General features: G+C 42.9%; 1 protein-coding gene across 1 annotated transcript in view; it reads left to right on the top strand.

The window, feature by feature from the left end:
• DLG2 (discs large MAGUK scaffold protein 2) overlaps nucleotides 1–26,475 on the top strand; it is a 958,242-nt gene that overhangs the window by 129,028 nt on the left and 802,739 nt on the right. The window contains exon 5 of the mRNA XM_088140514.1: nucleotides 22,370–22,468. Within this exon, the coding sequence (XP_087996640.1) occupies nucleotides 22,370–22,468 (99 nt within the window). The remainder of the gene's footprint in view (nucleotides 1–22,369; nucleotides 22,469–26,475) is intronic.

The raw sequence follows: 26,475 nt of genomic DNA, 5'->3' as shown, positions 1-26,475 counted from the left end.
TAAGTGGAGTGTCTTTACGAAGCCGTAATGCCCCGCGCTCCGGCTGTCGTGGGCTCTCTCCATGACCTCCCGTCGGCAACCCTCGGGCACGTACAGCTTTCCTTCGTGCCACCACAACCCCTCTTGGCCGGTTAGCGCCTCTCGGTTCTGCTTGAGCCAACCGTCCCGCTCCGCTGCCTCCGCGAACCCTTGCCTTACTTCAGACGCCGCGTCCCGTCGCTTCCCCTTGGTCTGGCTTCGGGTCACCGCCTTTGCAGCCAGCCTGCTGGCGGGGATGACGGAGTCCACGATCTCCTCCCGTAGGCTGGCGTGTTGGGGCATGCGAGATAGTCCATCCGCTAAGAAGTTGCGCTTCCCGGGGATGTGTTTCAGTGTGAACCTGAACCTCCCGAAGTATTGGGACCACCGTGCCTGTTTGGGGGATAGCTTACGCGGGGTCTTCAGGGCCTCGAGGTTCTTATGGTCCGTCCACACCTCGAACGGTTCAGTTGCCCCTCCAGTAGATGCCTCCACGTGGCCAGCGCCCACTTGACCGCGTACGCCTCTTTCTCCCACACCATCCACCTCCTCTCCGTCTCGGTGAATTTGCGGGAGGCGTAGGCGCACGGGTGGATGGACCCCTCCGGGCTGGGTTGGAGCAGGACTGCTCCCGTTGCCACGTCTGATGCATCCACTTGGATTATAAACCGCCGGTCTGGGTCGGGATGGCGCAGGATCGGCTCCGCGGTGAACCGCTGTTTTAGTTCCTCAAACGCCCCTGGCATTCTGCAGTCCACGCGAGTGCCATGCTGGGCTTGGGGGTTTCCCAGTGCCCTTGGTTTTTAGCAGGTCGGTTAGGGGAAGGGCGATTTGGGCGAAGTTCGGGATGAACTGACGATAGAAGTTCGCAAACCCTAGGAAGCTTTGGAGTTGCCTCCGGGTTCGCGGCGCTTCCCAGCCCAGGACATCCCTTACTTTCGCCGGGTCCATCTCAATTCCCCGGCTGGATATTCGGTAGCCGAGGTAGTCTAGTTGCTCTCGATGGAACTCGCATTTCGAGAGCTTTGCGTACAGCTGTGCCTTCAGCAGTCTCTGGAGCACCGTGCGCACCAGGCTCACGTGCTCCGCCAGGTTCTCGGTGTAGATGAGGATGTCGTCCAGGTAGACCAGGACGCCCCGGTAGAGTAGGTCGTGCAGCACCTCATTAATTAGCTGCATAAATACCCCCGGGGCCCCTTTTAATCCGAACGGCATCACGGAAAACTGGTAGCTTCCGAGCGGGGTGTTGAACGCCGTCTTCCACTCATCTTTTGCGCGGATCCTAACTCTGAAGTAGGCTTCGCGCAAGTCCAGTTTTGTGAACACCCTCCCCTTCGACAGATGCGACATCAAGTCCTTCATCAGGGGGAGGGGGTATTTGTACTCCGTGCTGATTGCGTTCAGCCCCCGGTAGTCTACGCACATACGGAGCGAGCCGTCCTTCTTCTCCCGGAATAACACCGGGGCCGCTAATGGTGACTTCGCGGGTTGGATGAATCCCCGTGCTAGGTTCTTGTCTATGAACTCGCGCAGGGCTCCCATCTCCCTCCTCGACAGGGAGTACATTTTTGGCTTAGGCAGGGTCGCTCCTGGCTCTAGCTCGATGGCGCAATCACTGGGCCGGTGTGGTGGGAGCTGGTCAGACTCCTTCTCCCCGAACGCTGCCGCCAGGTCTCGATACTGCCTCGGGATTCCGCCGCCCGTCGGGGGTTCCCCGGGTCCGGCCCCTCGCTTTGCGGTTGCCTCGCCAGTCGCCGCTGCCTCCCCTCGCCTCGGGATCGTGGCGGGTCTCCGGGGTCCCGGCGCTACTGCTGCTGCTGCTGCTGTTGCTGTTGCCGCCCGGGTCTCGGGCCCCATCTGCTCTCGCCCCGTCTCCCGGTGTCCCGGACCCTCCGCTTGTCCGCCGGTGGTTGCGGCTGCCTCCGTCTCCACGGCTCGGTCCCCTCTGCTCTCGCCCCTCGCCGGTCTGTCGACCCCGAACCGCACTGCCTCCGCCGTCCAGTCGACTCGTGGGTTCCGCCGCCGCAGCCACGCCAAGCCGAGTACCACCGCGTAGTCGGCCACCGGGACCACCACGAACCTCAGTTCTTCCCGGTGACTCCCGATCGTCATCTGGACCGGCTCGGTGTAATACTGAGCTGGCCCCCCCCCTGCCAGCGTGCCATCTAACTGGCTGAATGAAATGGGCTCCTGGAGGCGCCTCAGCTGTAGCCCGAGCCCCGAGACCACCGCTGGGTGCATCAAGCAGTGGGTGCAGCCCGAGTCCAGTAGCGCCCGTAGCTGCGCCTCCCCTCCGGATCTCACCCCCGGACGTGTATCCTCACCCGGAACGGTGGGCAGTCCTCGTCTCCTATTGGGTCCGCGCGCCTCGACTCCCCTGCTCGCACTGGGACGCCGTTCAGTGCGAGCGCGCCTCGTTTCCCGCCGGCTCCGAGTCCTCTCCGGAGGATGCTGTCTCCGGGGTCGACCACCCCCGCGTCCTTTCTCGGTCACCGCCGCCACTGCCCCCTTCCGCGGTCGGTCACCGGTCCTTTTCCCGTTCGCACGCGGGGTTTTGACTTCGGGCCGTGGTGGGGCGCCTTCCCGCTCCGTCGGGCACTGCGCCGCTCGGTGGCCTCTGCCTCCGCATCGGAAACACAGATTCGGGGCTCTGGTCGCCTCTCGCCTCCCGGTGGACTGCCGTCGACCGCTCCGTCTCTCCTCGGGGTCCTCTCCCTCGGCCGGTCCCTCGTCTGGTCCCGTCGTCTTGTGCTCTGTTGGATCTGCCGCCACGCCGATTCCGCCGTTCCGGCCAGCCAGATCCAATCCTTCACTGTGGCCGGGTCGTCCCGCCCCAGTGCCCGTTCCAGGATCTCTGGGTTGAGTCCCCTCTTAAAATACTTCACCTTCAGGGACTCCGGCCAGTCCGCGAGCTTCTCGGCCAACCTCCGGAACTCCAGGGCATATTCCGATACCGATTTGCCCCGCTGCCTGAATTGTAGGATGTCGTCCTCCGCCCGCTTGGCGCTCAATGTGTCCTCGAATCTGTCCCGGAGCGCCTGCATGAAGTCCGGGAAACTCCGTAGTTCCGCCGCGTTGGCATCGTACAGCCCGATCACCCAGCTGGCGGCTTGGCCATCTAGCAGCTCGGCCACGTAGGATACCCTGTCCTCGTCTCTAGCGAACAGGTGACCACCCCTCTGCATGAACCCCCTGACGTGCGTCAGAAAGTGCGGCAGCTGTTCGGGGTCCCCTGAGAACTTCCCAGTGATACCTCGAAGTCTCAGGGCGTCTGCCGCCCGTTGGTCCTCCGACCGGGGCGCCGTGGGTGGTGCCGGCGGGGGTGTCGGACCGCCCCCCCTGTCGCTCGCCTCCTCGTTCACCGCCGGTGGCCCCACTCTCCGCAGTAGGGTCTGGAGCATCGCCTCCACGGCGTCCAGGCGTCGCTCGACTCTCTCCTCTAGTCGGGCGAATTTCTCGCTCCACTCACGGTCCCGGAACCCCGAACCCCGGGTCATCGTAACGCCCGAATCGTCTGGTCCTTGATTCACGCCCATCGACCACCGCTCGGATGGAGTGCGCCCGGCCCTGGCCGCTGCCCCGTCGCTCCCGGGCGGCTCCGACCGCCCTTCCGCGAGCCTGGATCCCTCGCGCTCCAGCTGACCCACGGATTCCTCGTCGCTGGTCATGCCTGTATTGAGAAAGAAAACGCTCCTCGGTGGTACCGGGTAGCGCTGACGGTGAGTCCTGGCTTTATGTGAGATTTGCCCCGTTCGACAGAGAAACTCTCGTGACACGTGTGGTTCACAAAGAAGGTTTACTCATGCGTAACGTAGTAGTCACAAGCAAAGCCAGGACTGGCTTGGTACAATTGCATCACTTGTTATATTCCCCCTTCCCGCGCTTTTCCCGCCTCGTGATCGCGTTGCGGCTGTGGGCTATTAGGCCCCCAATGTCCCCCCTGATCGTTCATGATGGCAGGGTCGGTCAGAGTCCATTGTCCTTGATTGCCAGTCCCCCTCCGGCTGGGTTGGCCCCTCCCTGCTACGTGCAGACCGCGGGTTCTGTGCTGCGTTGCGATCTTGTTTCGCTGCCCTGCGGCCCCGTTCCTTGCTTGCTCGCGCCGTTATCAGTTCGTAATTAAAAGCTTCCGCTGCGGTTTTCCTGTTTAGCTGGCCGCAGGTGGCTCGTTAATTAGCGGCGCTTTCGGTTCCTCTTTTCCCCGCTAGCTACCGCCGGTGGATTCCGCGTGGTCTGGTTGCGAGCTTCCCTGCAGCCCCGTGCTTCCCTGAAACCTCGTGCTGACCGAACCTGACACAGTTTACAGGACATATAGAAAACAATTAACACATCATAAAGCTTCTATGAAAGAATCCATTTTTAACATTTTCCTAAAAGAAGTCAGGAAGGGGGCCATCTTAATTTCCACTGGAAGGCTGTTCCTAGAAGCAGGGATCTGTGGAGTCCTTGGGGTTCTCTGAGCTTGGTTGTTTTCTTGCAAACGCTTCAATACCTGGCTAGGTAACATCTTCAGAGCACTGAAGATGTCACCTAGCTGGGTAATGAAACATTTGCAAGAAAACAACCAAGCTCAGAGAACCCCAAGGACTCCACAGTTCAACCCTGAGCTACACATATTTGCTTCTATTGATAAGCAGGGATCTATTAGCTGTTTCTCCTTAGATGACCTTATCAGTAATGTTGATTGCAGTTGGAGCATATGATCCTGGAGATAACTAAGTGCCAAACCATAAAGGGTTTTATAAGTCAAAAACAGTACTTTAAATTGCACCTGGAAATCTATCAGAAGCATATTATATATACTCTCAATTATGGATACCATTTAGCACATGGGCCACTGTGTTCTAGACCAATCCAAGCTTCTTTAAATGCATCCTCATGTAGATACACACACACACACAACACCGTGGATATTGCTGAAAGAACCCTGTTTGTCACAGTGTGATCCATAACACTGAACTAGATGGGTATGGGGCCTGATCCACCCATCCCTACAAAGACAGTTGCTTCCCACATTGATAAAAACACATATTCCTTCATTTAATTTCTGTTAAAACATGATACAAAATAAGTAGGAATATATTTTCACTGCATCAGATAAAATATCCACCTGGGCCCCGTGTCTTTGCTAATGCCATTTTTCAAATAGCTAGGTCATTCCAACTTCTGATATTTCATGAAGATTCATTTCTTTTGGTTCTTCAATTAATTTAGGGAGATTAATATTTAAATATCATTAGGCTTTCTTTCTTCTGGGTCATTTTCTCTCTTTCAACCTAAGAGTGTCAAGGTGAGTTTGATATAAATCACATGAATTAAAATCACTCAGTTTAATGGTTTAAATCATGATTTATTCACTGGACAGAAATCATAGAGTCAGAGTTGCAAGGGGCTGTTTATGCCATCACATTCAGTCTCCTGCTCGGTGCATGAGTTTAACTTAAAGCAGAAACATTATTTGATCATAATTTCTAGTAAAAGCACATTCTTATGGTTTGATTTAGCTTGATTACATATTCTTGAGTAAGTAAAAGAGATGTAGATTTTATTTTTAGAAGATACATACCATAAAAATAATTATTCACCTTTTTTTCTGATTAGTTTTCATCAAGAAAATGATGGATTATCTCCTTCAGGCACAGATAGATTTGGGGGGTCATTAGGAGCCAAAACAGCTCTAGTTGAATTAATTGTGGTGAATGCTAGTCATGCTGTACTAGGAGAAATGCCATCACCAGCTTTAAAACTGTACTAATGATCTTGTTTTTTCTGGCTAGCTTTCTTCAACAAACAGTAAAAATAGATTATTATATTACAAAAAAAAAAAGCCCAAAAACAAAAAACCAAGCATGCAGTTGTTTTGAATTAACTATTTTACTTATGTAACTTTTTAAAAAATCAATTTCATAAAAGTTGAGTACAACAAGCTTAAAATATTGGATGGGTATTGAATTCAGTCTTTATCTTCTTTATTCAGACTAGAAAAGAAAAAAACCCCAAACTTTCCAACTTCTTCAGGTCTCAAATTATTTCTCAATTTTGAATGAACTCCTCTAAAAAAGAAAAAACAAACAGCATTTTTTTCTGTACCAGTATAAGAAGTTACTGGTCTCAAAATTTAGATTATTTTTTCTGTGATCTCTGAATTCAAATGCTTAAGCCTGTTGATGCAACTTTTTAAAAAATGTCATTAGTTCATGTATTTCTTGAGTGGATTGTCCTTTGCCCTGAAATTTATTACAGCTGATATTACGATTCTTGGCATGCAATGTAATTGCCAAATTCTCTTCTTCGTAGTTAGGGATTGACTGTGTATTAATAATATTGGCAAGAAAATGGAGATAATACTTGTTCTATTTATTTTCTTAGGACTTACAGTTAAATTGTCAATCCCTGCATTCAAGGTTATGCTTAGCTGTATCTAAAATTCAACAACATCCAAAAGATAATATTTATTTCTCGGCATGTTGTTCAAGTGCATACAAATAGACTTGAGGATATTTATCAAAAGTTCACTATTTCTCTTTAGTTCCATCTTAGCTTTGACAGTTCCATTTATTTCTTCATTGCCTGATTCACCCGTTGCCATCAGAAGAGGCCGGTTCATTATAGAGCACTTCAAATAATCCACAGGAAGACTATTGCTTCTTACATAGTAATGTGGACATTTCTTAATGTATCGGTTGCTTTGATAAGGAAAATGCTGCCTTCTGCTAATACTCAAAACACATGTAATGAAATTAGTGTGGAAATGGCTCTACCATCCTTTCTCCATTTAAGTTGTTTGCACACTTCTCTGTTTATTTATGGTACCCTTTATCCAACATTTTCCTTTCAATATATGTTCTTTGGGATGTATTGTAGCCTAGTCAAAGTGACTGAACCAGGTCAACAAAGTATGCAGTCTCAACTTTACAAAAAGGGGACTATTTTACATAAAACAAATCAAGCAATTGTTTTTCATCAACTGCTTCATGCTGTAATCTACTGGTTCATATTCAAAGTAATCTATGCATAATTCTTTTTTTTTCTTTTGCAGATAGGAATCATAAACTCTTTTTTACATATATAAGCTGGAACATGGATATTGTATATCATAGGCACTAATGGTAACATGGAACTTAGTGTAGGTGGACAGTGATCGGAATCTTCTATTTGGAGATGGATCCACATAAACAAAAGAAGTAACATAGTTAGCATACCTAGTTTTTTTAGTATTATTGGGTGTACATACTAATATAAGTAGAACAATAAAAGTAATGTCTGCCTGTTTTGCTTTATGGCTATGCAGCACTTTGAATTTGATTCCAAAAAGGGGGAATGTGTGGAAGCCTATCTGTAAATCAGGTGCATCTTTTCATAGTATTGCACCAATGTCTTTTGCAGCTGCTAGTGATCTCAAGAAAAGACACAGCTCCTTTAAAGAGTTGCAAACAGGCACTACATTTGTGTCCCTGAGCACAATGAAACACTGTTGGGGAATCAATTCTGAAGCTCTAAACTCATTACATGATAATTATGTGTTAATGATATTTCTCTTTAAATATGAAAATTCCAGTGGTAACTTGAGGAACCCATCCATTACCTATGAACAGAGGAGGTGGACAGTTTTTCAATGTGCTCAGGGCAGGAATAGTTATAATTATGCTTCATTGGGGCAATCAGGTCTGGCTTTTCTTTGTCCATTTGCATTTTGTAGACTTGACTATCTCACCCACAAATATAGGAACTTCCTTAAAATTTTACTTAATAGGGCCTGTTACCATAATTAGATATTGGTCAATCAAAGTTCATTTTAGGATCAGAAACTTATTCCCCAGGACTGTAGGAATGGGTTCTATTTATTGTTAATGTCATTTTCAATTTTTTCCCCTGTCTTATCCATTTTTAACCAGGTTCTGCCTCCTTGCTCAGCTTTACACCATCACCTCAAATTCTCTATTCCCTGACCTTCTGTGTTGTTCTACCTTAGAGCAATTTCTGTTGTCAGGTGTGTTGACTTATATCCCACCTATATTTGAGAAAATAGAATAGAATTAGAAATTATTTGAGCTATATTCACTTTTAATGAAACGTTTTAAGGAAAAGTTTTAAAATCTGATTTCAATATTAAAAATCCATGCTTTAATTTTATTATAAAATAACTGATTTTTATCCACCCTTCATAGAATATCCAAAACTTTCGGTTAATTCTATTTTTCTCTGTTGCCTTCCTAAAGGCAATTAAGTTTGTCCTTTATGTAAATATATTTCTGAAGATCAGCTTCACTTTTCCTGCCATTCTTATTTAATGCGACTGTTTTCCCTTTTGGTTGCCAGTTGTTACTCTCATCTCCTGCCTTGTGGAAAGCAGTGAAGCAAAGAAATTCTTCAACAGCATACTCAATTAGAATTGGTTTTCTGATATTATCATCCTGGAGAAGGTCTATGTAGTCACTAAGAATCAACACTGACTTGCCAGCACATAATCAATCAGTTATGATGTTGAACAAGGCCTGATGAGAGGAATGGGCAAAATAAATTTACAGCAAAATGTTTTCACTGAAATTGTCAAAATATAGAAAAAGAGGAATATTTTATTTCCATGAGGACAAAAAGGAAAAATAGTAACCTGTTTTTGCTTGACCTCGTAAGTTAATTTTAATGTTACTACTTTTCAATGTACATTTTGCACATTGCGGGAATAATAATAATAATAATAATAATAATATAATTTGCAAAATTATTAACCAGCCGGATAGGAAAAGAAAGCCATAACTGGACTGATACATGTGTCTGTGATTCTGCTTCTGAAAAAGGGAGATAAAAGAAGGAATCTAGAGGGGATATTTATTTAAGGAAGAAAGTAATGTGGGGAAAAAGTACAAAAACTTCATGGACTGGATCCACACCAAGTCACTTGTACTTAGTCACCATCTAAGTCAGCATAGCACACATTTCCTACATTATGTAATCTACATCTAATAGAGAAGGATACTACACTTTACCCACCCAAAAAATCAAAATCAACATTTCCAACAACCAGGCATATTGCTGGGGTACCATAGTGTCCCTGTAGGGGCCAGACTGGAATTTTTCACTCAGATTTGGGATATTTTCCCAGCTCTATTGATGGTGGATTTTTTGTGATTCCTTGCTGAGGATACCATGGGTTACAAAGTCAGCTTCTCATTCCTGTTCCATGATTCATTCAGCTTCCAATTTTTCATCAGGTACTGAATCTACCTCCACCAAGGATTCCTTCTGTTCCCTCCCAACCTCTACAGGGTGTTATTTGCAAATGGATTTTCAAATTGATTATCTTCTGCAGAGATATTTTAATATAAATTCATAGTTAACCGTATATTTCTGAAGTGTCTCTTGCAGGGAAAAGATGCCAAGTTACCCACTCTTTCTGAAAATATTATTAATAGTTTCCACTTTTCCTGTTGCGTTTGTATCCATGTATTTTAAAATTGGCTGATCAGAAGTTACCGCCAGCCAGGCAAAAATTGTCTCTCTAGCCTGTATCCCCCATTCTCCCGCAGTGACTTTCAGATAAGGGACTTTCACTTCATTTGCTGCCCACAGGTTTTCAAACTGGCGTACTGGGAATTAAGCATGGATCCTCCAGTAAACCATTGCTAACATTGAACTCTGATCCTGCTATCTTATTGTTATCTGCGCTACTATGTAGTGAATCTCATATATTAATTTGTAGTTGTTAGCTTTACACACACACACACACACACACACACACACCCTGGTACCATGTATTTGTGCTTATGAATGGACTTACGTAGAAGTCAGAATATTGAGATCCATTCAAAGCAGGCATAGAGGCAAAATAGTTTATTTTGGAAGAGTTTGGGCTATGTAGCATGTGGAAAATCACTGCAATGAAGATATAACAAGAACCAGAGAATCCCAGAATTGTGGAGCTGAAAAGGGCCATAAGGTTTATTCAGTCCAACTCCCTGTAATACACAAGAAAATAGGTTTAACTGTATGCATGTATGAGTGTATGTATGTATGTATGTATGTATGTATTTAAGCAATTTATATGGCTGCCCAACTCACGGTGACTTGGGCAGCTTACAGGAATAAAAATCCCAAATACAAAACCCACTCCACCCCCCCCACCCCTCTGGCGACAACAATACATTTACACTAGCCATTTGATGCACTTCTGGTTGACCTGGGATCCCCAGGCCCGCTGGCAAAACCGTGTCTTCAGGGCCTTGCAGAAGAGCATCAAGGCGGGGGTCAGTCTTATCTCTGTGGGGATGATGTTCCACAGGGAGGGAGCCACCACGGAGAAGGCCCTTCTTCTTGGTCCCACTAGATGGACTTCCTTCATAGCGGGGACCTGTAATATACCCTGCCTCCCTGATCTCATGGGTCAGGCAGACGAAACTGGGAAAAGGCGGTCCTTCAAATAACCTGGCTCCAAGCCATGTAGGGCTTTAAAGGTGACAACCAGCACCTTAAATTGGACCCAGAAGCAAATCGGCAGCCAATGCAGCTCCCTCAAGAGAGGTGACATGGGGTGCAAATCTACGCTTGCACAAAACTATGCGGGTTCTATTCAGAACCAACTGAAGCTTCCGGATACTTTTCAAGGGCAGCCCCATGTACAGCACATTACAGTAGTCAAGACAGGAGGTGACTAGGGTGTGGGTGACTGTGAGCAGGGCTTTAATCATCCTTGGGAGATAGCTGCCCTGCGTTGTCTTAGATAGTTCCAGATATGGAGAACCTAAAAAGGTTGAAAATCCCCTTTTGAGATAATTGCAACTTATTTCTAGTCTTAGTTTCTGTGCCAATGGAAAATAGTTCCTGATTATCTTCCATGTGGCATCTTTTTATGTAATTCAACTCTGATGTCTTCCCTCCGTCTCTTCTCAAGACAGAACATCCCCAGTTCCCTCAGCCTGCCACAGAGCACCTCAAATCTCTGTATCCTTCTGAAAACGAGGTGCCCAGAATGGTACACAGTACTGGTTCTCACAAGAAAAGGTAGTTTTAAAATAACAGATAGTTCCCTTGTGAGTTGGATGACGCAGTGACACTCTGGGGATAAAAATAGCCGAAGATGCAAGAAGTGATCAAACTCGGATTGGCCAAGTCTTGTTGAAATTATAAAACAGTCCCTTCCCACTCACTGGTTTCAGATGAAAGACGTTAATTTTCTATCAAAGACAGACATTACAAAATGCTATCGGATCTTCTGCTTTCCCTGCTTGTTAGAATTCTGAGCCTGTTAAAGCAGATCTTGAGTAACGTTCACTGCACTTGCAGAAGGTACTATATTTAAGGATAAAGGGAGAAAAATGGCACATTTGGGTCACCGCCAAAGAAGAATACAAATCCAAACGGACTTATTTTTAGGCATTAGCTAAAGGCTAGCAATTAGCAAAAATACCCAAAGCATATTGGTATGGACGGTAGGACTTAGAGTCGAATGGGAGCTGTGATCTGAATTAGCACCACAATACCAAGGATGAACATGTCGCTCATGCTTCAGTTCTAATGTGCTGCACTTCCCTCCTACATCTAATTTAGCAGACCTTGATTTATGCAATGGGTAACATTTGCAGCCAGAGATCGAAATAATGGACAAACCCATTGCGTCCAATGTAGTCTAAATAGTTAAGAAAAATTCAAATCATTTTCATCAATGTATGCCATTTGTGTAATGACACAAACGGTGTACTTTGACACAAATGATGTAAATTTGGATTTAATGAGCATTTGGGCATAATGGACACCCAGACTAGGCCATTAAATCAACATTTCACTGTATTTTTTGAAATAGACACGGATGTAATTTCATCTTTATTTGCCTGTTCCCTTGCCCCAATCCTTATAATCCTCTTCCCCATCTTCCATTTAAATTATTACATCACTTACATATTATTTGCTCTATTAGAAACAATCTAAGCATCATATAATTAAAATATCTAATGGTAACCTCCCATATGTAAATCCAAATATGCAGTCTTTTATTCATAATGAGTTTTTTTTTTTAAAGTAGGGAACCAGGAGACTGGCTGTGATACATAAAATGCCAAATCTTGCAGAGGTATGACTTCAGAGTGCCTGATTTGCTTTACGGACATCTGGTTCTTAAGCTAGACTTGTTGGGGGCCACTTCATTTTCCATTCTGGTTGCAACTAGTCAATACAGTTCCACTCAAGTTCCGTTTCTTGCTCTAATCCAGTGTTGTCCAAACTTGGCCCCTTTAAGATGAGTGGACTTCAACTCCCAGAATTCCCCAGCCAGCCATGCTGGCTGGGGAATTCTGGGAGTTGAAGTCCACTCATCTTAAAGGGGCCAAGTTTGGACAACACTGCTCTAATCAAATGTGTTCAACCTCCCCACTGTTCTTTTCTTTATCCAAAATTTTTGTTGGCACAATCTCTATAAATAAATACTCTTCGCTGGACGTCTATTATTCTTGTTGCTATATATATTAGCTCAGTTTCTAATTTCATTTCTTATTTTAAATTCTATTTTGAATTAAGGATTTATTTCACATGCCAACAGGCTGAACAATCTGTTCAGTGCTCAAAGTCAAACTAAAAACATTAACTTTCTAGAGGCATAAATGGAGCCGGCCACTGGGTATTTTTTATTACAATTTACTGTAGTGATATCATAACAGACCTTGTTTCCTGGTTATGTTATGGTTACGTTATGATAACATCTATGGATTATAGTATTTTCTCGGCTGCTGTATGTTTTTAATTTTTTATATTATGATTGTAATTTGGTTTTAACTGATTTTATGATTGTTCGCCACCCAGAGTCACTTGTTTGAGATGGGCGGCCATACAAATTGAACAAATGAATGAATTAATTAAAAAATAACAATTCTGTAAAGGTGTAGGGAAAGAAATAATTGAACAAAACTTCACACAAATTGGAGTTGCACTGATCTATTGCTTATGGTTGGGCAACTTCCATATGTGTGGGCTTCAGCTCCCAGAGTTCTTAGCAATGGCCATGGTGGCTGGGGAATTCTTAGAATTAAAGCCTACACATCTGGAAGTTGCTCAGGTCAGAAGACGCTGCTTTAGAGAACGCACAGTTATTCATTTTAGATTTATACCCCTACCCAGCCACCTCAGGGCACTCAGGGTAATTTAAAGCAACAAAATTACCATTAAAATAACCGTTCTTATTTAAATAATGTTAGACATAATCAATATTGGATTGGCTAGAGTAAACGTTCTACATATCTCTTGGTCCAAATGCAGCAGTATAGGAATATATGGGCATATAACATCAAGCCCATTAACACCTTTGCTCTATGAGCCGCACTGCTTACCACTAGGCTTCCATGTGCAATTCAAGATACTGTTTATTATCTATAAATCCCTTCATGGCATAGGATTCTCCAAGGGACCATCTGTTGTTCATGGCTTCTGCCCAGCCTGTATGATGGGGCATGATTCAGGTCTCATCCATTAAATACTATCGCCTGATGGGACCTAGGAAGCATGCCTTCACATCATACCACTGGCCCCAACCTGGCTGCATTCAGAAAAGCTCTGAAAAATCTGGCTTTTTCTCCTGGTCTTGGGTTAGAGTGGATGGCAGGTCCTGTAGTTTAATTACCTATTAGTGGTTGTTTTTTGTTGGCGTTCAATTTTTTTAAAAATGCTATTGCATGATTGTTTTTATTGTACACTGTCCAGAATGGATATAGAGTTGGGTGGCTTTATCAATTTCTTAAATAAATAAATACAACCTTTCAGGGAATGGTTGGAACCTGACTTTTTCAGAAGACCTTTGGTGATTAAGCACGTAGAGGAAATTCCATGTCATTATTATTTGCTATTACTTGCAGTTTTGCTTTTTATTTTTTTTTTAATATTAAGTATTATACTCTGATTTTGTACACCACCTAAAATATCTGAAGGTTTATAATTTGGATACAAATAACTAGCTAAATATATACAGTATATAAATAATTTCAGGGCAACCAAGGCAATCCTAAAATTGGACTGCAATGGATCCAGAAAAACAGTTTCATTCAGAAGTGGTTCTCCAGCCACCACCCTCTTGATAACTTTGCCCAAAAGTGAACAGGGAGCTGAGTACCCTATTCAAGGAACATGACGAATTCAAATTGCTTTGGTTCACTGGACTGGCCCTATCATTAGACAAATTGTGACAACTGTCTAAGGCAGGAAGTGCGGGGGAGAATGACAGGATATGCCCTTCTTTAGACTCATTCCTCCTGAATACCCAGGACGTTCCAATCTATTGCCACTTAGAGTGGCTGTGACCGAAGCATCATAGAAGGACTGGAAATAAAAACAAAAATAAAGTATTGTAGGAAACAGCTATGTTGTCACATGGGTCTACACTCTATTCCATTTATTGATTCAGTTTGTACCTGACTTTCTGCTCAAACAAACACCCAAGATGGTGTCCAAGCTTTAAAAGAAGACTACCACAGGCTAAAATCATAAAATAAATGCTAAAATGAAGTAGCCATTAAAATCTTGGGTAAAGGGATGCAGTGGAAGACACTGTCCTGTTGCCTAAGGCGAGAGGCGGGTACCTTTGAGACAGTGTTGACTCTTGGCGAGTGCCTGGACTAGTCCCTGCTGTTTTCTTGGCAAGGTTTTTCAGAAGTGGTTTGCCATTTCTTCCTTCTTAGGGCTGAGAGAGAGTGACTGGCCCAAGATGGCTTGTACCTAAGGTGGGACTAGAACTCATGGTCTCCCAGCACTGAAGATGCTACCTAGCCGGGTAATGAAACATTGGCAAGAAAATAACCATGCTCAGAGAACCCCAAGGACTCCACAGTTCAACCCTGAGCTACAGATATTCTCTTCTATTGGTCTCCCAGTTTCTAGCCTGTTGCCTTAATCACTGCACCAAACTGGCTCTTTCCTGTAGCCTATAGTGTAATCAAATTCAGCTGCCTATCCAGTTCATTCTGCATAATGGAATCATAAGGCATCATTTTGTCCTTTGCCTGAGACAGGAAAATCTCAGCTGGGGTCGAGATAAGGTGTAGTTTGACCAGCTTGAGCTACCTTTCCTCTTGTGTACCTTTCTATCTCCAAGTCCCCTCCAATCCAATCTATTCGGACCAAACCAGAAATTGTTGGTATAAAAGACACTTGTTGACCATACAGATACTGATCTATACTCAAACTAAGTCTATAATACTCCCATGGATTAACCTATCATGTAGGTAATTCTCTTTATTCTAGTTTCTTCTCCTCTTTCCCTCTATTCATCTTGGGAGGGGTCTCTCTTTGATGTATATTTGCTAAATTAATTCATTTGTATTACAATTTTGTGAAATTAGCAATCAAGACATTATGCATTTTGTTCTTTTGCCTGTAGCTATTTAAAAAGATTTAATGATCAGTATAATCAAAGCAGTTAATTTAATAAAAGACAGTATTTCCCAGTCCTCAGAACCTTTGATTATAAGGAAGATAGATTCATTCACAGATTTGTGATGACAACAGAAATCAGCATGATAGACTGGTATTCTAGAAAGATCTATTTTGTAATGTGTTGTTAAGAATCAAAATGTTTACTGGAAAGCTGTGCAAATATGTTAATCTATTAAATGTATGCACACATTTAATTGATGCTTGCCTGCTGCAAGGGAAAAAAAATCAAATTTGTCAGATGGCAACTCAGTTAATGTTTTGCATATTGTAACTCCTGCATAGAAAACCCATGTAGGTAATTTGCTTTATTCTAGGTGTAGTGGTTAAGGGACAAGGCTAGAAGCCAGGAGACCATGAGTTCTAGTCCTGCCTTAGGCACAAAGCCAGTTGGATAACCTTGGGCCAGTCACTCTCTTTCAGCCCTAAGAAGGAGGCAATGGCAAACCACTTCCAAAATCATGCCAAGAAAACTGCAGGGACTAGTCCAGGCAGTCACTAGGAGTCTTCACTGACCCAAAGGCAACCCCCCAAATAACCCCCCAAAAAACCAACAAACAAAAAACTCCTGCATACACCAGTGTAAAAATGCAAGTTTACTGCAGCTTGAAATAAAACAAGAACAAAAAGTTTACTATTAGAATATATGAAATGACTGTCCTAAAGGCCTAATGCTATGGCACTTTGGTTGAATCTTCATCAGAGGATGGTGTTTCTTGGAAACAGTTTAGTTTGGAGTTGGGATGGAACAGGTCTCCCCTACTACTTCAGACTTGTAACTCTGATCCTCAACCCACCTTGCAACATTTAGGTCTGGGAAAATGTCATCACCACCAGGCTGAGGACAAGGTGTGAGAATAACCTTGAGAGACAGGAGGAAGAGATGCAGCTTAGACAACGGTCTGATAAGTGAAATCTGAGCCCAAACCAGAAATGCAGTTTGAGGAAGTGTCTCAGAATTGTCTCTCCCTTGTTCTCTGGAATGTAAAGGCAGGGGAGGGGGAAAGTGCTTTCAGACCTGCAAGGTTCTGTTACTATAACCTTACAATAAAAGTAGTACAGTGGAACCTCGGGTTACAAATTTAATTCGTTCCGTGACTCTGGTCGCACCCCGAATTGGTCGCGACCCGAAGGAAATTTCCCCATAAGGTTCAATGTAATTACTGTTAATCCGTTCTGGTGTGGAGGACAGGGAGGCGGCTATTGCTTGGAGGGAGAGTCCCCCTCCCTACGACCACGTGTCAGGGACGGAAGATGGCCGCAGACCACGTGTCAGGGGCGGAAAATGGTCGCAGACCACGTGTCGGGCGGAAAAATGGCCACGGACCATGTGTCAGGGGCAGAAAAATGGCCACGGACCATGTGTCAGGGGCAGAAAAATGGCCACGGACCACGTGTCAGGGGCAGAAAATGGCCACGGACCACGTGTCAGGGGTGGAAAATGGCCACGGACCACGTGTCAGGAGTGGAAAAATGGCCGCGGACCATGTGTCAGGGACAGAAAAATGGCTGCGGACCACGTGTCAGGGGCGGAAAATGGCCGCGGACCACATGTCATGGGCAGAAAAATGGCCCCGGACCGTGTCACAGGAGGGAAAATGGCCGCGTATCCTGTTCGTACCCCGAGGCGGAGTTCACAAACCGAGGTAAATTTTTGCGGCTGGAGCTGGTTGTAACCCGAAAAGTTCGTTAACAGAGGTGTTCGTAACCCGAGGTACCACTGTATTAGTATTCATGATTTTGGTCTGGACTTCCTTGAAGGGTTGACACAAGGGAGTGGAACAACATAGGACTGTGAGGTTTCATAGCTACCTTCCTTAAAAATAACGGTTTGTCTTAATGTGAATAACTCAGTGTTTCTCAACCTCAGAAACTTTCAGATGTGTGGGCTTCAACTCCCAAAATTCCCCTACCAGCCATGTCCCAAGTCAATGCATCACTGAGATTTATCTGAAAAATAGTGTGATGCATTGAGGGACTGATTACTGACTCTGAGCCCTAGAAGTGGGTTTCTCCCAATGCTTCTTGAATCAGTTTATGAACAGGATTTTTCAGATCATTTCTAAATGAATAACGACCTTTTATTCAAGGGAGGTTTCAACTGCTGCTAACTAGATCACATAATTAATTACAATAGTAACAATTAGTTACAATTCACTATATGACATCGTTGTTCTCTAATCACCTCTCTGTCCTCTATTCCCTAAATAGTCCAATGAAATGCACCAACAATATACAGTAGATTCATTGCAGGATGCATGGAGTAAATCTTAGCAACTTGGATGACTACAACTTGTTGAAAATGCCTGTCTTGAAAGTATCCACATCTTATAGCCAAGTAAAACAACCAATTTATGGGAACTCATTAATCAGGTATATACACATTTATTAATGAATAGTGCATACACGCCATGTTTACATACATTGGATTAGTAATACTATTATGATCACTAATGCAATGGTATAGTTTTATGGCATGTACTTGTCTGAATGAACATGTATAAAAGGTAAAGGATATGACACCCATTCAGAGCAGGACATGGAGGCAGAAGGATTGCTCAGGAAGATTTCATCTTATGCAGCGTGTTGAAAAGGATCAAAATGCAGAGTCTGAAGAAAACACAAGAGTCTGTTTTCATGGTTTTGAAAAACAACTGTTATGGTGAAAACATACCAAGAAGTGTGAGAAAAATGCCAATTTAGGCTTGGCCAAGCTTTGGCTAACTGGTCAAGCCTTGTTGGAAAGTATAACGCTGTATGGGTGTATGGGATCAATAATCCTTTGTAGCCACCACATCAAATGAAGTAGTGTGATTGGTGGGTGGACCGTGTTGATTCTTCTGGAATTCAAACTTAGCATGACCAGGTAGACTTTGAGTTGGATATGAATATGTATGAATGTGTATGTCAGTGGAGCTTTTCATTCAGAAAGTGAACAATAAAACTTGAAAAATTGCATTTGTTCCTCTGGGTCTGAGTCTCTCGATCAACAAGAACAACGAGCAGTAATTGAATTGCTTTCTGGCCTCAGTTTGACAGGATTAATGCATGGAGGATAGTTTCCTGTGGTTCTACATGGTGTTTTGGGATCTGGAGCTTCAAATATTTGTTTTGATGTTGGTTTGACAGACGTTTCTTACCGTTTCCTTGGCACAAATTTATAAAATGCTCACATAAACAAAAGCAGCTACTTAATGGATTCACAAGTTATGCTAGTAGGGTTGCTTGATTTCAGCTTAGTGCAATGCATGAACTCAGATACTGTGGTTAACTATGATTTATAGCTTATTATGTGCAAGGGCTGCCCTTAGATGATTTCCAGAACGCTAAGCAGGGGCTGTGGGAGATACATTGGAAGGTAGAGTTTTGCAGGACAGGAATGCCAAACCAAAGTAATATGTCATCGACTGATTGATTGGTTGAGTGTCATCAAGACTGTTAACTCTTAGAGACCACGTGGATCAATTCTTTCCAGAATGATTGGGGTTCAACTTGGCCTTTCAGATTTCTCAGTGGTGCATTCATTGCTGTCGTAATTGAGTCAATCTACCTTGTTGCTGGCTGTCTTTTCCTCTCTTTCCTTCAACTTTTCCAGGCATTATTGACTTCTCAAGGGAACTGGATCTCCACGTGATGTGTCCAAAATATGATGGTCGGAGCCTGATCATTAGGGCTTTGAGTGAGAATTCTGGCCTGATTTGTTCTCTGATTCATTTGCTTGTTTTCCTGGATGTCCACGATACCCTTAAAACTTCACCAGCACCAAAGTTCAAATGCGTCAATGCTCTTTCTCTCCTGCTTCCTCCAAGGCAACTTTTGATTGCTTGTAGTGGCTTCAGCCTAGTGCTCCATAAAGATTCTTAACTAGCAGCGCCATCTCAAGCATTAGCTACCTTCAGCTGATTTAAGCCAGTTACTAGCTAAAGAACTGATGGGAGCCATCTCTTCCCTGCTTGCCATGCTAGGTCCTAGCTCTGGGTTTTTGTCAGTTGTAAAACTCTCTTCAGGTTCATCTTCAGATGAGATACCCAGAAAGCCATATTATTCTATGTTCAACCTGGCAGCTGTGGCTCGGAGGGCCTTTGCACAGCTTTGTGTTGTGTGCCAGTTACATCCATTCCTAGATCAGAGGGACCTAGTCACTGTCACTCGTGCTCTGGTCACCTCCTGTTTGGATTTCTGTAATGCGCTCTATATGGGGCTGCTCTTGAAGAGTATCGGGAAGCTTCAACTGGTGCAAAATGCGGCAGCATGGGCAGTTATGTGTGTCCCTAGGGTGGTACACGTTACACCTCTGCTTCACGAGCTATACTGGTTGCTAGTTTGCTTCTGGGTCCAATTCAAGGTGCTGGTTTTGACCTTTAAAGCCCTTCATGGCATGGGGCTGGGTTACCTGAGGGACCGCCTCTCCCCGATCACATCTGCCCAGCCCATCAGATCTGGCAGAGGAGGCATGCTGCGGATCCCGTCTGCCAGAGAATTACATTTGGCAGGTCCCAGGAGGCGAGCCTTCTCTGCCGTGGCACCCGCCTTGTGGAATCTTCTCCCCCCGGAAGTGAGATTAGCTCCATCCCTCTTAATATTCCGCAAATCCCTCAAGACTTGGCTATGTGATCAGGCCTGGGGCTCCCAGGGGACCGGGGAGATTTTACGATGGTGCCCTAATTGATTTTATCCCCTCCTGTTTTGTGTGGTTTTACAGTTTTTTATATGTAGCTGTTTTTATGTATTTATTTTTTTAATTGTTGTACCCCGCCCAGAGTCACCTTGTGTGAGATGGGTGGCTATATGAATATGATAAATAAATAAATAAAATAAATAAACCTGATTCTGAATTTAGTTGTGTTCAGACATTGTTTTACAAGGCAAAAATATATTCACACAGTGTCTGCCACCATGCTTTCCTTAGAGATGAGGAAACAGTTGAACAGGGCTTTTCTGTTATGTGAATGAAGAGTATAAGAGGGTTAAATCCTTGACTGATTCAAAATGTGGGCATTCTAGATTCAGAAGATACTGTTCCTTTTCTCTGGTAGGTTTTCAAAATATATTGTCAGCACATGCTGATGTTTTATGAGCTGTAAAATGCATAAGCTCTGAATTATTGTCTGCAAATGACATTATCAGGCTGAAAATTTGTAACTTTTTCATCACCACCATTAAGATGAAATACATTTAGCAGTTTTATTCATGTATGTCACAGGCATAATATCAGTTGAACTTGAGAGAGCGGTGATCATTTCTTCAAATGATTATGCAGATGGACATTTTATGATTCATGGGAAAAAAGGGACTGGGGGAAGTTAGCGAAGCTACATAAAGGCAGAGTGGCTTCAGCATTTTGGGGGCAGTATTTTAAGATGCAATTTGTTTATAGCCAAGAAAGGCAACAAGGTGCCCACAGGCGCACATGTGACCCCAGACTTCCATTAATGTTCACCAGCTTCCTGGATGAATGTTGCGATCCTTTAAACTATAAAACAATTAAAGAGGAAGCAGACGTACTGTACAGTAAAAGAAAGTGCTACCTTCTAGCAGTGTATTTATTCACAAGAGTGCTTTTGGAATTCACAGAGATACACCTAGGTCAGTGTTGTCCAAACTTGTCCACTTTAAGATGAGTGGACTTCAACTCCCAGAATTCCCCAGCCAACATGGGGAATTCTGGGAGTTGAAGTCCACTCATCTTAAAGTGGACAAGTTTGGACAACACTGACCTAGGGAGAGAAGCCTGGGGTGGGCACCAAGGTGAACGAGCAGCTCTAGAAAGGGCAGGGCATAGCTGTAGTATAGTATGTTATCGACAACAGAAAATGTATTTAGCAGTGACTGGGTGGGAAATGGCAGACTGTATAGCAAAATAACTTTTAGGTTCATAGTTACATGTGGTATGAGAAGGTCACCATTCCCTCATCCAGAGCAATGATGTCTAAATGTCCTTGGTAGGGAGCTTCCCCAAATAAAGGAAAAAATAGCAACAATACCAGGGCAGAGATTTACTTGGGACAGTGATTAGAAAATACAACATTTTTTGTCAAATCAAATCAAATCAAATCAAATCAAGTCAAGTCAAATCATGTTCATATATATCCTCCAAGGTTGCCCAATTCTATTCCTCTAGATGCGTCATCCATCTTTTTTTGTGATGGTAGAATTGCACTGATTTCCTTTCTTTTAGCATCATGTATAGATACTTACGTCTATTTTCATTTTTATTTGTTTTATTCTTTGTCTGACTGCAGGCCTTATGGCCGTAATAAAGGGTTGATTTGACTTAATATGTTGGTTTACTACGCAGTAGTCCATCCGCTGAATTTTCAAAACAAGGACAGCTATTTTCTAAAGATGGTTATTACACTATAAGCACCATAGTAAATAGAATTATTCACAGGAAATGCCATATTATGGTTGTTTATTGTAATGCATTGAATAAACTATTTGTACTCTGTGTCCTTGCAAGACAAGTATTGGTTGAAAGAGGGGAAAGAAATATTCAGGAACCTTGAAGGGAGCTCATGGAAACAGTCTGGTCAGGTTTTCCCCATTGCTTTTAGGTGCCTGCTACTGGTCTAAATTGAAAAATGGTCTAGTAGGATCCAATGCTTTTGCCACAATGACAAAAATATCACACAGTTGCAATGTAAGTGCCACTCTTTCGGTCCACATGTGTGTTGTCCTAACACATCTCCAAAAGGGTGGTGTTTGTGCTATATCAGTGTAACGCTGCTTTCGCCATTCAACATCTCTCTCCCCCCAACCTCCACCCCCCATAGCTACCTTTGTGGTCTAGCATTCTTATGTAAGTCTGTTAGAGTTGCCATCAGAATGCTGATTGGCCACTGAGCGATGGGATATTGTTTTTAGGAAAAGTGAGTCTGGTTGATGGGAATACTGTTTGGTGAATACTCTTTGACTTTATCAAAATGCTTCCTTTCTTCCTCTTTAGATGGCAGTTTCAGATGGGTCTGACAGATCGGAGGCATGTGAAAATCAGGATAAGGGAAAGCTGGTTTATGATAACTGTTCCTCAGAGAACATTGCAAAGGTAAGCATGCTGGGCAAATTTTATTTTTATGTATTTCTTTAAGCAATTTATATGCCTTCCTTTCTTGCTACGGGGTGTCTAACAAAAGCAGAAAAGAAAACAACTCTAATTTTTTTACAATTTAAACCACAGTCAATCAATATATCATGTACCAAAGGTCAAAATAAATCATTCCAACTTACGATCAATATGAAACAGCAATTAACCACCCAACCAAATAACAAGGCTGACCTAACACCCCAGCCCAAATGTCTGAGAGAATTTATAATTTCTTTCTTTGATCATACCAGGTCTCTGTCTTGCTCTGTGATGTCTTAGGGCATTCCCCCACTAGCAATTCATAGCATCTTTTAGAGTCATGCAACCATTCCCATGCTAGTGTCACAGTAGTGAGTAATGAGGCTTTAAATCACTTCGGTAATGGCTGGGTGATCAGATGCAGGGGGAAGGGGATTAAGGGGTGACAGTTGATAAGAGCAGTGATGTGTAATTGCAAAACAAGCTCTACCTGTTTTGCATGTGTGTTGTGACATTGCGTGCACATATGAAAGCGGTGCAGCTTATGTCACAAAGGTGAAACACTGATTTCATCATTGTGACAAAAGCTTCAATCCTTTGGACACCTCTGAGGATGATGCTATGAAAATATTAGAAGTCATGAATGGGGAGATGGACATCACTAAGATCTGTTGCAGCCAGAAGTCAGTAGAAAAAAATGTGACTAAGGAAAGATATGATAGAGATGTGTACAACTACACAATGTGGAAGCAACTTTTTTGGTTCTCTATCTTCCATCACACAAGGTTGTCAAGAATTAATTTTCTATGGTATTCAAGAGAGGCTGATACAGCCTCACATGATGTTTTGGATCTGCTGTGGTTAGGGATAAGATACTTTTCAAAGATTCATAGGCAAATTCATGGAATATGGATAAGCTGATTGGTGGCTATTTTTGATTGATTGATTGATTGTTTATGTGCCATCAAGTTGGTGTTGACTCTTAGCATCCACATGATAGATTTTCTCCATGACAATCTGTCCTGAACCTGGTCTTTCAGGTCTTCCAATGGTGTCCATCACACTGTAACAAGAGTCCATCCACTTTTCTGCTGGTTACCCTCATCTTCTCTTTCCTTACACCTTTCCCAGAATTAGAGCCTTCTCCAGAGACTTAGGTCTTTGCATAATGTGTGTGAAATAGGATAATTTGAACCTGGTCATTTGTGCTTCATGGGAGAACTCTAGGTGGTTTATTTGATGTTCCATTTGTTTTTCTTGGCTGTCTATGGTATTCTCAGAAGACTTCTCCAACACCAAAGTTCAAAAACATCATGCTCTTTCTATTCTGCTTCTCCAGGGTCCAATTTTTGTTTCCATGGAGTGTCATTGGGTATACCATGGCTTGCACTATTCTGATCTTTGTAGGTATACATACATCATGGCGTTTGATGTACATCTTTTCCAAGGCTTCCAAAGCTACTCTACTAATGCTGGTCTGTGACATATTTCTTGACTGTTTGTTCCTTTACAGTTGATGGTTAATCCTAAAAGGCAAAAGTTATCTACCACTTCAGTATCTTCATTGTCAATTCTAAGGCTTGTTGTTGTAGCTGTTGTCATTAGTTTGCCCTTCTTTGTGTTTAATTTTAGTCCCATTTTTTCACTGTGCTTCTTGACTTTTATTACCAGAGCTTACAGAACCTTTGCATTTTCAACTATCAGTGTAGCGCAGGTTACTGTTGTTTCTTCCTCCAATTTTAAAACTATTCTCATCTTCCAATCCAGTTTCCCTTAATATATATTCAACATATAAATTGAATAAATAAGGGGAGAGTATACAGCCTTCTCCTTTTCCTTTGCCAACCTGGAGCCAATCCGTTTTGCCATATTCTGTCCACACTGTGGCTTCCTGACCTGTACGTAGGTTTTGCGTGAGGATAATGATATGTTCTCAGTGACTATTAGAGAAGTAGAAACGAACATGCTTTGAGTTAGCAGTTTTTTTGGAGGCAAACACAGGATGATATTCTGAATTGCTTCTATTGTAGGCATAAATAAGCAGTGCTTTTCCCAGGGCAAAAATTAATGTATGGGCAGAATTATTTTGCAGTTGTTTTTAACGTTAGAACTCTGTTTGCTTCTTTTAGCAAATAATGGCTCAGTTTCCAGATAAGTGGACAAGAAGACAGAATGCTCTGGGAGGCAAAATTACTTTTATATTGACATAGTAATGATCATTATAGCTGTGTACATCTCAGCAGTGAAGGTGAATGGAGTTATAGGTTCATATCATTATTTCTTATTGTCATAGTTCTCTTTTGTAATAAAGGCTAGCCTCCTAGCCAGGGTGAAGTTAAAAAGTCAAGTTTTCCATTAATATAACAAGTAGTCTTTTTATAGGTTTAGAGTTTGGCTAAAAAAAAATTCTCTCAATTCATTCTTAAATGATGTAAAAGAGTTTTGGCTCTCCAAAAGTTTCATTTTTCTTGGCTCCTTTCAGAATAAAAGAAAAATATGTGGATTCTCCTATTTTAATATCTATAAAAGGAACATTAAAATAAAAAGGGAAGAAAATAGAAGCTGGTTGATTGAAATGTTTATGGATCTTCTAAAGGCCATCTATTATCTTTGCTTTAAAATTAACGCTATGGAAAATACAAGTTATTCATGTACAGAATATTACTCCATGATAAAGTCGGTGGCAGCACTTAGCCTACTTCAGCTAATCCAGAAATGGTAAACAGGGTTAGACTTGGTTAGTGTTAGCATAGAAGACCACCAGAAAATCCATGGTTGTTAGACTAGGCTGGGAAGTGAAAAAAGCATTTTGAAGACGCAATGACAAATCACTTCCATGTTGTTGCTAAGAAAATACCTGGACGCTGAGTTGCTATTATTTAAAAAGGCCAATGTATGTAATTATCCACCAGTTATCACACAATGAATTAATACAGGATAGGAGCCTCAAGGATGATCCAAGTGAGTAGATAATAATTCTACTCTTAAAAATTCCTGGGCCATGACAATTAGCTTAACGAGAGCAAAGAGAGGGCTGGTTATTTCTTTAGAAAGCATACATGTGGCACTGTGAATAACGCTGTCAACTTCCTTTGACCAGAAGAGCGGGGGGAAATTAAGATGGAATTGGGAGAGTGTAGCCTTGCTCCAGTGCTGAGAGCTGCTTTGGAAAAGACCATGCCTTGTAAAGTATCTTGCATTTTTTTTTTTTTTGGTAAATTGCTTTGCAATTTCATCTTCCTTCCCTGCTGCAGAAACTGGTCCTGCATGCATAATTTATCTGCTTCTGGCTTCTGTTATACTACGAGGGGACGTAATAATGAAAGAAAAGCAGTTGTATCATTACAGGTCATAACAATTGTATAAAATACAAGGCAGAAAGGGGGACTGATAACTGCCCAGATGTTGCTTAGCTGGATGGAGTCGGCATTTGGCAACCAACATATCTTCCTTTCTAATAAGCAGATGTTGTGTGAGAACAGCAGGACCTCTTTCTGGGCACTGTTTTCTGGGTGGAAATTATCTCCCGCCAAAGCTCCTATTAAGAAAACCGTAGGTATGGTGAGAAAGAGAGACGTTAGGGAAATTTATAGGAGGAAAAATGGAGCTGAGAAAGAGGTTCTCTGCTGACTTAAAAAAAAAAAAAATGAAGGGAATCCAAAGCTGAAAGTTTAATTATATCTTGGATGGAATATATAGTTTGTCTCTTATAATAAGTTAATGTTGACTGTAGCAATAAGCCAAGGTTGCTCTCAACAGCTGTTGGTACCAATAATTCCATTTTTGTATGTATGTATTTAATTCAGTGTGTATGGCCATGCACTTGGAAGCAACTCTAGGTAGCTAACAACATTAAAAACACCTGAAAAAATACAAATAGTAAAAAAAAAAAAAGCTGGAAAGAAAAATGACACAAAAGAACACAGAAGAAAATAAAACAGTATAGCTTTTCTCCCTCTTACATATTCTGACACAGAAGCAATGTTTTT

Source organism: Python bivittatus, unplaced genomic scaffold, assembly GCF_059951505.1.
Source record: "Python bivittatus isolate LINGU-HERP-01145 unplaced genomic scaffold, Pbiv_v1 ctg000340_np1212, whole genome shotgun sequence".
NCBI lineage: Eukaryota > Metazoa > Chordata > Lepidosauria > Squamata > Pythonidae > Python > Python bivittatus.
This window is presented reverse-complemented; position numbering and strand designations above follow the sequence as displayed.